Below are 12,508 nucleotides of genomic sequence, written 5' to 3'. Positions count from 1 at the left end.
CTCCGCCATTCTCAGTGGGACCCCCAGCACTGCCCCCTCCCATAGTCTCCACCATTCTCAGTGGTACCCTGGGCACTGCCCCCTCCCATAGTCTCCACCATTCTCAGTGGTACCCTGGGCACTGCCCCCTCCCATAGTCTCCGCCATTCTCAGTGGGGCCCCCAGCACTGCCCCCTCCCATAGTCTCCACCATTCTCAGTGGTACCCTGGGCACTGCCCCCTCCCATAGTCTCCGCCATTCTCAGTGGTACCCTGGGCACTGCCCCCTCCCATAGTCTCCGCCATTCTCAGTGGTACCCTGGGCACTGCCCCCTCCCATAGTCTCCGCCATTCTTAGTGGTACCCTGGGCACTGCCCCCTCCCAAAGTCTCCGCCATTCTCAGTGGTACCCTGGGCACTGCCCCCTCCCATAGTCTCCGCCATTCTTAGTGGTACCCTGGGCACTGCCCCCTCCCATAGTCTCCACCATTCTCAGTGGTGCCCCAGCACTGCCCCCTCCCAAAGTCTCCGCCATTCTCAGTGGTACCCTGGGCACTGCCCCCTCCCATAGTCTCCACCATTCTCAGTGGTGCCCCAGCACTGCCCCCTCCCATAGTCTCCGCCATTCTCAGTGGGCCCCCAGCACTGCCCCCTCCCATAGTCTCCGCCATTCTCAGTGGGCCCCCAGCACTGCCCCCTCCCATAGTCTCCGCCATTCTCAGTGGGCCCCCAGCACTGCCCCCTCCCATAGTCTCCGCCATTCTCAGTGGTGCCCCAGCACTGCCCCCTCCCATAGTCTCCACCATTCTCAGTGGGGCCCCCAGCATTACACCTTGTTGGACGCTCCCACCAGCCGGATGCCCACAGAGGAGGGCAGCGCCTGGTCACCCAGCTATGTGCTGCTAAACCTTACAAAACATTTGCTGTAAGATAGTGTTCTCCAACCTGCCGCTCAGATGTTACAGAACTACAACTCCCATCATGTCCTGGCAGCCCCAGCAGTGTATGATGGGAGTTATAGTAGGCGCCCTGCTGTATACCATATGGCTGGCATACAGGGGATAGAAGAGTGCCAGCAGCATATGCCCTGGTCCCCTGGCAGCTGTACCATACTGTGCTGCCCTCTGCCCGGGCTGCTCTACACACATCTGCCCCCCTATAGGTGAGCAGCCGGTGCCGCCAGCTCTCCGGTGTCCGTCTGTAGCGGGGGCGATCAGCTGACGCGGCCCGCCGCCTATGTACACACCGTAATGTTGCAGTGGATGGTCAGGGCCCCCCCGGTGCTCTGGATGAACACACAGTGCAGCTCGTCCAGTCTCCAGCTGATGATCCGGAACCGTTCGTGCTCTTTTCCGAAGATAGACTCAAGGAGTCGCAGCTCGGCCTTCAGCCCAGACACCGACATCTTGGCCTCATTTCCGCCCGGCGGAGGCCCGAGGAGACAGCGGGGTCATGCCCGGGGCCCGAGCTCTCCGCCCGGCCTGTGCGAAAGATGGCGGCGGCCTGTCTTTGTATGCGGAGCGTCGCCACCGAGGGCCACGGAGCGCGAAGCTTCCGGCGCAGTGACGTCAGGGACGGAGTTCTACCGAAAGGAAGCACCCTTGCGCACTATTGATAAAGCTTTTCTGCCTCTGCGCATGCGCGGTGAGTGCACAGGAACTGGGGAATTTTAGAAGACACGCCTTGTGGCTGTGGCGGGGATTGTCTGCTAACAGGAGGGCAGTGCCGTGCTGAGGGGCACTGCTAGTACGGAGGCCCTGCAGGGACACTTGTAGCTATGAGGTGTCCAGTGAATGTCATTACATTCACAGCAGCCACACTATAAGTGGTATGTACATTCCACACTATTGCAGATGGCCATATAGTCTATAGGTGTTAGGGAGAGTTCACACACAGTGTTAAAATATGGCAGTTTTTAGTTTAGTGTTTTGAGCCAAAGCCACAAGTGGATTTAAAAAGAAAGGGAAATATTAACCCTTTGAGGACCAGGCCCAAAATGACCCAGTGGACCGCGCAAATTTTGATCTTAGTGCTTTCGTTTTTCCCTCCTCCCCTTCTAAGAGCTCTAGCACTTTCAGTTTTCTATCTACAGGGCCATGTAAGGGCTTGTTTTTTACAGGAATAGTTGTACTTTGTAATGGCGTCATTCATTTTACCATAACATGTATGATGGAATTCCAAAATTATTATTTATGAAGATATAAATAGGTGAAATCGTAAGAAAGAATGCAATATGGTAACGTTTGGGGGGTTCCTGTGTCTACGTAATACACTATATGGTAAAAGCGACATGATACAATTACTCTATAGGTCAGTCCGAACACAACCATATGCAGGTTACACAGATTCTCTAATGTTATATATATATTTTTTATGAAATCCTTTTTTTTGGCAATTAAATATTAATAAAATGGGCCTATTGTGACGCTTATAACGGTTTTATTTTTTCACCTACGGGGCTGTATGGGGTGTCATTTTTTCCGCCATGATCTCTAGTCTTTATTAATACCATATTTGTGAAGATCGGACGTTTTGATAACTTTTTATTGATTTTTTTAATATATAATGTAACATACAATCGGTAATCTGCGCACTTTTTCCCCTCTTTTCGTGTACGCCGTTTACTGGTCACAATGACGCTTGTTATATTTTAATAGATCGGACAATTACGCACGCTACGGTATATTATATGTTTATCTATTTATTCATTTTTATATGTTTTATTTATATAATGGGAAAGGGGGGTGATTTAGACTTTTATTGGGGGAGGGGTTTTGGGGTAGTGTGTTAGTGTTTTGAACTTTTTTTTTTTTACACTTTTGAAGTCCTTTTGGGGGACTTGTACATACAATACTTAGATTTCTACACTGATGAATGCTATGCCATAGGCATAGCATTGATCAGTGTTATCGGCGATCTGCTCATTGAGCCTGACTGTGCAGGCTTAGAGTAGCAGATCGCCGATCGGACCGCACGGAGGCAGGTGAGAGACCTCCGGAAGTCCGTTTCAACGATCGGGACCCCCGCAGTCACACTGCGGGGGTCCCGATCGGTAAGTGACAGGGGACTCCCCCTGTCACTTACACTTAAACGCCGCGGTCGCGCTGCGATCGCGGCGTTTAAGGGGTTAATGACACGCGGCAGCGTGATCGCTGCAGCGTGTCATTACCGGTGAGGTCCCGGCTGCTGATTGCAGCCGGCCCCCACCTGCTATGAAGCGCGCTCCGCTCCGGAGCGCACTTCATAGCGGGAAAAACACCCAGGACGTAAGGTTACGTCATGGGTCGTCTGGGGACAGACTTCCATGACGTAACCCTACGTCCAGGGTCGTCTAAGGGTTAAAGAAGGACTCCCCCTCCCTGACTATCCCTTTAAAGGGGTTACAGAAACATGGCCACTTTCTTCCAGAGACAGCCCCACTCTTGTCTTCAGCTTGGGCAGGGTTTTGCTGCTCAGTTCCATTGAAGTGAATGGAGCGTAATTGCAAACCGCACCTGAACTGGAGACAAGAGTCGTGTTGTCTCTGAAAGAAAGTGGCCATGATTTGGTAGCACTGGAAAATCCCTTTAAAAACTGCTGTGTGTGACAAAAGCCTTAGGGTACTATTACACGGAATGATAATCGGCCCGATTCGGCGCTCATTTACAGTTGTTATCGGGCCCCTATCGGCCCGTCTGATAGTACCCTTAGGATTAGTGTTGAGCGGACCTGTGAAACTGAACTGGTTCACAGCATTTGATTCCTTGTGGCTGCAGAAATTGGATGGCTGTATCCATGTTTACCAGGACTCCCTAGGGCGCCATCCAACTTCTGCAGCTGCAGGGAGGCTGCTGTAAAGTGATCTCTACAGTATTGCAGCAACATGTGACACCAGTAACATCAATACAAGACAATAGCAGCTCCCTGTGAGATGACCTTTTCAAAAGTGACAGAGCACGCTCAGTGAGTCTTGCTGTAAGGCATGTAACTAAATGCTGTAAAGAAAAGCCTAGGCAATATTGCAGCTGCCATAACAATGTAGAAAAAGTGAAATATAAAAAAATAAAGTCAGAAAATAGAAACAAATTACAATAAAGGGGTAGTGCGGCGCTAAAAAAGTATTCACAGAATAACACACATTACAAAGTTATACAACTTTGGGCTGCGTTCACACTACGTATATTTCAGTCAGTATATTTCAGTCAGTATTGCAACCAAAACCAGGAGTGGATTAAAAACACAGAAAGGATCTGTTCACACAATGTTGAAATTGAGTTGATGGCCGCCATATAACAGTAAATAACGGCCATTATTTCAATATAACAGCCGTTGTTTTAAAATAACAGCAAATATTTGCCATTAAATGGCGGCCATCCACTCAATTTCAACATTGTGTGAACAGAGCCTTTCTGTGTTTTTAATCCACTCCTGGTTTTGGTTGCAATACTGACTGAAATATACTGACTGAAATATACATATACTGACTGAAATATACGTAGTGTGAACGCAGCCTTGTAATGTATGTTATGTCTGTGAATCGCCCCCTTCCCCATGTCCCACCACCCCCGCCCGTGTACCTGGAAGTGTGTGGTGCATTATACATTACCTGATCCGTATCGAGCCCGTCCGCCATCTTGTGCCAAACGTCATCTTCGGACGGCCGGCCGAATCGCTGCCACTGTCCCCCCTGCGCCGCGTCATAACTGTGCTCAGCCGCGATTGGCTGAGCACAGTTATGCTCGGCCAATCGCGGCTGAGCGGGCCGCGTCCGCGTCATCAGCTGCTCAGCCGCGATTGGTCCGAAGATGACGTTTGGCACAAGATGGCGGACGGGCTCGACACAGATCAGGTAATGTATAACGCACCACACACTTCCGGGTACACGGGTGGGGGTGGTGGGAAGGGGGCGATTCACAGACATAACATACATTACAAAGTTGTATAACTTTGTAATGTGTGTTATTCTGTGAATAATTTTTTAGCGCCGCACTACCGCTTTAAGTGTAACCGAAGCAGCTCCTGTCACTTACTGAAAAGATCAGCAGTGTGATTGCTGGGGTCCCGAACATTTTCCTGACTGATGAAGGAGTTATGTGCGTTTACACAGATTTATCTGACAGATTCTTGAAGCCAAAGACAGACTATAAACAGGGAACAAATCATAAAGAAAAGGCTGAGATTTCTCCTCTTATCAAATCCATTCCTGACTTTGGCTTCAAAAATCTGTCAGATAAATCTGTCTGTGTAAACGCACCATTATACTTAAAGTGACTGTACCACCAAGCCCAGCAGAAGCACTGGAGGCGGGCTGACCCACCCTTAGTGGGAGGAAACCCCAGCCCCTCTATGATAGGGTTCCATTGATTCTAATGGAGTCACGTCATGGAGGGGCAGGGGTTTCTTCCCACTGGGGGTGGGTCGGCCCGACTCCAGTGCTTCAGCCTGGGCCTGGTGGTACAGTCACTTTAACTCCAGGTGGCTTGATAGGCGATCTTCTCATACAGCCTACTTTAGGCAGGCTCTATGACAGGGGTCCTCAACTGGCGGACCGCAGTCCAAACCCGGACCGCGGAGGCCAGCTGTCCGGATCCCTGGGCCCAGACCTCCCAACCGCACTGCATCCCGCCCCATAGGTGCTGTCGTTAGATTTCAGTACGCCTGTGGGGCTGGGGGCAGTGTCGGCCCAGCCTCTGGCTGATACGCGCTCTCTGGAGATGTCCCGGGGATTCCCCAGCAGAGCGCGCACCAGTGACCTTAGTGTGTGCTGCCGGCCTGAATTCCCGGCTTCCGGAAGGGAAGAGAAGGGAAGAGAAGAAGACAGCGGGGGAGCGAGGTGCTAGGCGAGTTGTGGTTTGTTTTTTTGTCTGGGGGGCTTTATACTGGGGAGAGCCCACAGGGGGGCTGTATGGAGGGGTAAAGCGCACAGGGGGGCTATTTGGAGGGGGAGAGCGCGGATGGGGAAAGCACACGGGGGGGCTGTATGGAGGGGAATAGCACACAGGGGGGCTGTATGGAGGGGGACAGCGCACAGGGGGGCTATATACTACTGGGGGAGAGTGCACAGGGGGCTATATACTACTGGGGGAGAGCACACAGGGGGCTATATACTACTGGGGGAGAGTGCACATTGGGCTATATACTACTGGGGGAGAGCGCACAGGGGGCTATATACTACTGGGGGAGAGCGCACAGGGGGCTATATACTACTGGGGGTGAGAGTGCACAAGGGGGCTATATACTACTAGGGCAGTCACCCCCTTTGTACCTAATATCAAAGTGCTGGTGAGAGAGAAAAAACGCCAATTTTCCTGATAATAAGCATTACTTCTGTAGGTAAATAATTGAATGTTTGTGAAAAGTAACAAAACATGTTTGCTACTGATGTTCAGCTCGGACCTTCACCTGACAATAGACCCCGGTAAGCGGACCCTCACTAAATGTTGTTGAGTACCCCTGCTCTATGAGAAGAGCACTGATAATACTGTTCAGTGCTATGTAATGGCATAGCATCCAATGATTGCATGTAATAGTCCCCTAGGTGACCAAAAAATTGTTAAAAAAATTAAAATATGTCAAAGCCCCTCCAATCTATTAAAATATTACAATATTGTTCCTGCATGGTGAACAGTGTAAATGAAAAGAGGGGGGTAAAAAAGCCAGGATTGCTACATTTTGTGTCACAATATATATATATTTTTTAAAATGATAAAAAGTAAACAAAACATCTGATCTACACAAATGGCACAAAAAGTGACATCCCATAGAGCCCTGTTGGTGAAAAAATAAAATTGTTATGAGAGTCACAATACTGCAATTTTTATCAAAATTATTTGCAAAAAAAAATTTTAATGTAAAAAAATTGTAAAACATTAGAAAAGTTACAAAAATGTGGCTATTCTTGTTTTACCATAAAATGCATTACATGTCTTTTTTTTCCGTATTTAACCTATAAATACTATTTTTGTGGTTCCGTCACACATTTTATGGTAGATTGAAAGACACCAGTACAAAGTACACTTGTTTCTGAAAATAAGTATTTACATGGCCCTGTAGATGGAGAAATAGAAGTGCTATAGGTCTTAGAAGGCGAGGAGGAAAAAACGAAAATTCCAAAATGAAAATTGTCGCGGCTATTTTGGGCGGGGTCATGAAGGGGGTTAAAAGACGAGAAGAGAACAAAAGCCCAAAACCAAAAGTGACTGTGGAGTAAGGAAAACAACTATTTTTCTTTAATCTTCACGGTAGTACTAACTTTTTATTTTTCATAGACGAACTATATGAAGGCTTGTTATTATATATGGGAAACTGACATGTTGCAGTTATCAAACTCAATTCAATTATAAACTACAACATAAACTTATCAGGTGGTTTCAGCCTAATAGTAGAGCTATAAACATAACATATTCAGGTCTGAGCCAGTTTAAAAGAAAATGTCCACATATATGTTAAAAATTCTTTGCATGCCTGAAATCTCATCCACAGAGCAATGGTGGCATAAAGGTTACCTATGGGTCCTTACTAAAAACTGTGCAGCAGTATGGTTCTAGCATGAGGCACTATCTCTAAAGGCAATGGATTGACATGCAGTGCTGCATGGGACCCATGAGAATATACCTAGGTGCTGTTTGTATGATTCTGAATATGACTACATAAAAGAATAGTTCTGCATCAGTGTTTATAATCCAAAACCAGACAGAGAGTAAACTAAGGATGGAAAAGGGGGGTGGGGTGATTTATATCTTTTATTGGGGAAGGGGCTTTGGCATATTTAAAATTTAAAATTTTTTAAACACTTTTTTTGGTCCACCTAGGGGACTATTACAAGCAATCATTGGACTGCATATACTGTTTGATGCTATGCCATTGCATAGCATTGAAGAGTACTATCAGCGCTCTTCTCATAGATACATGACAATTTTGTTGTAGAAATTTCTACAGTTCTATTCACATGGATAGGATTGTTTTGGTGGGAAACACACGTAGTACAGAAAGCCCCATACAAATAGCTTGGACAGGTGCAGACATTTCTGCATCAAATGGGCCTTGTGTGAAAGATTTGTACATATTGTGCATTTTGAACCCAAGCTGGGTTTTGGCAAAAAAAAAGAAAAGAAAAAGAAATGCAAAATACTTCACTAACTATGTCCATGTAAAAGTCGCTTTTAAACATTGGGGAGCCCAATGTCACCTAATTAGAGATGAGCGAACCGGGTTTGGGTTTGAGTCCATCCGAACCCGAACAATCGGCATTGGGCTGCTGAACTTGGATAAAGCTCTAAGGTTGTCTGTAAAACACGGATACAGCCAATGACTATATCCATGATTTCCACATAGCCTTAGGGCTTTATCCAAGTTCAGCAGCCCTCGCTAATCAAATGCCGAAAGTTCGGGTTCGGATGGACTCCAGCATGCTCCAGGTTCGCTCATCTCTACACCTAATGTCTTCACTCTTCCCTTTGTTATCATACATTACTGTTGCATCTGTTGTGGCTCTGTGGGCTACGCCTGACCTCTGTGCCCACACTTTTTTTAACCTCTGCAGGATAATATTTTTTTTAAACCTGACCTGTTTCACTTTATGTGGTATTACCTTGGTGATGCTTTAATTTATGAAAGCGATTCTGAGATAGTGTATGTAAAAAGAAAAGTGGTAAAAATTGTAAATTCTGTTTGTAAAAAAGAAAAATGGTCTATTTATATTGACATAATTTAATAAACATCTTTTAATTTTAGTAGGATGTCAGAAAATGTTATTAGTGATCTCTTTAGTTTTGAAATGTATTTAAAAGTTAGAAAATGTTAGAAATCCCATTAATCGCCTTATTTTTAAAATTACACCCCTCAAGGAATGAAAATCAGGATTTGCATTGTTTGCTAATCCTTAAGGCTGGATGCACACTGCATTAAAATAAAAAAAGCCATGATATTTTTTTTTTTTTTTTTTCCTTGCAAAAACCCCAACGGCCAGATGTCAGCTGGAGGTCAATGGAATTTTACGGTCTGCCTTACACACATGGCTTTTTTGGGGGGTGGCATTTTTATCTCCTTTCTCTCCTTTTGAGGCTCTTTGGCAGTCTTTCCAAAACGAAGCATGCTGAGGGTGTGGCTTTTTCGTACATAGACTACAATGGGAAATGTTGTGGTCATCTAAAGAAAAACACATTGCTGTGTGTATGTCGTTTATGTACCCTTTGGTCCAGCAACAATGTCATGTGATGGCAGGGGAAAAGGAAGTTCAGCCATCTTGGTGCACATAAAGTCAAAACCGCCAAAAGAAGTGTGAGGGCACCATTAGTTGGGTCACAGAAAAATGCAAAATGCAGGTAAAGTTTAAATTTTTTGTGCAAATATAATCATTTTTTTCTGTACACAGCTGGTAGTAACTGAAAAAATAAACTCCTTATATTCATTACTCCATTCATGTAGTTTTTAGAAATATTGCATATGTGTCCCTAGCTTGCTTCCTGTGTTACACACAGGCCTCAAAAGTAGAGGACCACCTTGTGGATTTTGAGGCCTTGCATTTATTAAAGTGTTTTTCAGGTACAATATTTTTTTGCAACAGGGTAGAGGTGCAATAATATAAGAAACACCCCTTAGAAGACCCCATTTTGAAAACTACACCCCTTTAAAGAATTCGTCTAGGGGTATAGTGATCATTAAGACAGCACAAACGGGATTTTTTTTTAGCATTAGGATATGAAAATTTATGTTTTTTCTTATAATTTTTGCTTGTGATCACAAGAAGGAGGCTGGGACGGGCCCCCGGCTGACTTGCAGCTCCCTGGCTCTGTCCTCCGTTCCCGGCAGGCTGCAGCACACACACCAGTGAGCTCTGTGTGCGTCCTTTCACAGCCCCGGTGCACACAGAGCTTACTGGTGTGTGTGTGCTGCATAGTTGCCAACAGTCGGGACTGTCCCGATTCTGAGGAGACAGCCCCGGCAAAACCGTGTCCCGGGAAGCTCCGCCCCCCGTCGCGAGAAGCCCTGCCCCCACCAGCGCGTGTGACTAGGAGGCTACAGAAACCATACAGGTGAGGATGATGAAGGGTGGTATAGTGGTATGATGATGGAAGGGCAGGAGGATAATAAGGGGTGTAGTGGTATGATGATGAAGGAACAAGAGGATGATGGGTGTAGTGATATGATGATGAAGGAACAAGAGGATGATGAGGGGTGTAGTGGTATGATGAAGGAACAAGAGGATGATGAGGGGTGTAGTGGTATGATGATGAAGGAGCAAGAGGATGATGAGGGGTGTAGTGGTTTGAGGAAGAAGGAACAAGAGAATGATGAGGGGTGTAGTGGTATGTTGATGGAAGGACAGGAGGATGATGAGGGGTGTAGTGGTATGATGATGAAAGGGCAGGAGGATAATGAAGAGTGTAGTGGTATGGTAAAGGAACAAGGGGTGTAGTGGTATGATGATAAAGGAACAAGAGGATGATGAGGGGTGTAGTGGTATGATGAAGGAGTAAGAGGATGATGAAGGGTGTAGTGGTATGATGAAGGAGTAAGAGGATATGAAGGGTGTAGTGGTATGATGATGAAGGAATAAGAGGATGATGAAGGGTGTAGTGGTATAATGATGAAGGGTGTAGTGGTATGATGAAAGGGCAGAAGGATGATGAAGGGGTATTAGTATGATGATGGACAAGGATGAAGGGGGTAGTAATATAAAGATGGAGGAGCAGGAGGATGAAAGGAGGTTGTAGTATGATGATGGAGGGGCAGGAGGAGGGAACTAATGGGGGGGCATCTGTAAGGGGGATAAAATGGGCGGACGTCTATATGAGGGATAACATGGGGGCCATCTATAAGCTTATAACATGGGGGGCATCTTTAAGGTGATAACATGGAGGGGAATCTATAAGGGGGACAACACGAGGGCCATCTTTAAGGGGGAAACATTGGGGGGCCATCTATAAGGTGGACTACACGAGGGGTGCATGCACAGAGGAGGGCATATACTATAAGGGGGATCACATAGTGTCAGGGCTAGCTACTAATTGAGGGTGTAAAGGAGCCAATACAGATGTGCAGTGTGTATAGAGATGAGGATGGTGCCAGAGTGAGGAGCCTAATATGTCTGTCTGGCAGATTCTGTGGATTTGTGACTCGGAGAAGTTCTCATAATGGCCCGGGGCAGATGGAGAAGATAAAAAGAACTCTTATCAGAGAAGACGTCCCCTGTGAGTCACCTGATGTAACTGCACTGTAATGTATATAGTGTACTGAGCCTGTGTAGTGCTGGGTCCATCTCTATATGACTGGATGAGGTGATAGTGATCTGTGTACAGAGGATTTTATTCAGTGGTGTTAGTCAGTATGTGGTGGTATTATTCAGTAGCAGCAGTGGTGTTAGTCAGTATGTGGTGGTATTAGTAGCAGTGGTGGTGTTAGTCAGTATGTGGTGGTATTAGTATGCGGTAGCATTAGTCAGTATGTGGTGGTATTAGTCAGTAGCAGCAGTGGTGTTAGTATGTGGTGGTATTAGTCAGTATGCGGTAGCGTTAGTCAGTATGTGGTGGTATTAGTCAGTAGCAGCAGTGGTGTTAGTCATTATGTGGTGGTATTAGTCAGTAGCAGCGGTGGTGTTAGTCAGTATGTGGTGGTATTAGTCAGTAGCAGCGGTGGTGTTAGTATGCAGTGGTGTTATTTGTTACTTGAAATCTGGTACTGTGTTTTATTGGATTAAGTATACTGGATTTGGTCAGTAACAATATGGTGGTGATGGTGATATATATATATACACCAATAGTATCGAGGAAGGGGGTGCCCAAGTTGACCTCCTGCACCAGGGCCCAAGAGACATTAGCTACGCCCCTGCCTATTAGACCAACAGATTATCTGACACATTTTTTTAAAGCGAAAGCCAGGAAGTGATTTGAAAAGAGGAGAAATCTCAGTCTTTCCTTTATCACCTGTTCTCTGTTTATAGTTCATTCCTGGCTTTGGCTCAAAAAAATCTGTCAGATAATCTGTTGGTGTAATAGGGCCCTTAGTGCAGCATACCACTCTGGTATATAGTACGTATCGGTGGGGGAAAAAAGCTCTTTAAAATTAAGAGAAATTCATTTGAAAAATGGTAAAGGTATTGCGCTTGTTCACTAGATGAAAGATCGGGTACAGACCCATATACAGATTTATTTTTTTGTTTTTAAGTGACTGGTCGTACAACATCTCCTTAGCCCTGTCAATCCCTTATATGAAGGACAATAATGCCAAGTGACATTGGCACACCATAACAGATTCCTGCCGAACAAGGTAGGAACTGAAATGTGACCAAAACAACCAGTCGCTTGCAAAATTAAGGGGTGTTGTCACTCACCATCTATATGGACAGTAATGGATCACTAATCCCCAAAATATTGCACAAAACTATAAGGAAGGCCGTTCTTATTAGGGAACAGCTGATGTATGACATATCCTCCAAATAAAAATATTTCCATAGCACCAAACAAGATGGAGTAAAATAACTGCTTAAAATAATACAGTGTCCTCATAATGACAGGCCAAAAAATAAGGATCATAAAAAAACAGGATGATA

The 12,508-nt window shown here is 45.8% G+C and overlaps 1 protein-coding gene across 1 annotated transcript in view; it reads right to left on the bottom strand.

Annotated features, from left to right (window-relative positions):
- UBE2Q2 (ubiquitin conjugating enzyme E2 Q2) overlaps positions 1-1,620 on the bottom strand; it is a 34,063-nt gene extending 32,443 nt beyond the window's left edge. Inside the window, exon 1 of the mRNA XM_069980106.1 lies at positions 1,226-1,620. Coding sequence (XP_069836207.1) covers positions 1,226-1,384 — 159 coding nt within the window. The 5' untranslated portion in view covers positions 1,385-1,620. The remainder of the gene's footprint in view (positions 1-1,225) is intronic.
- Positions 1,621-12,508: the final 10,888 nt, after the last annotated feature.

This window comes from Dendropsophus ebraccatus, chromosome 1 (assembly GCF_027789765.1).
Source record: "Dendropsophus ebraccatus isolate aDenEbr1 chromosome 1, aDenEbr1.pat, whole genome shotgun sequence".
Lineage (NCBI taxonomy): Eukaryota > Metazoa > Chordata > Amphibia > Anura > Hylidae > Dendropsophus > Dendropsophus ebraccatus.
This window is presented reverse-complemented; position numbering and strand designations above follow the sequence as displayed.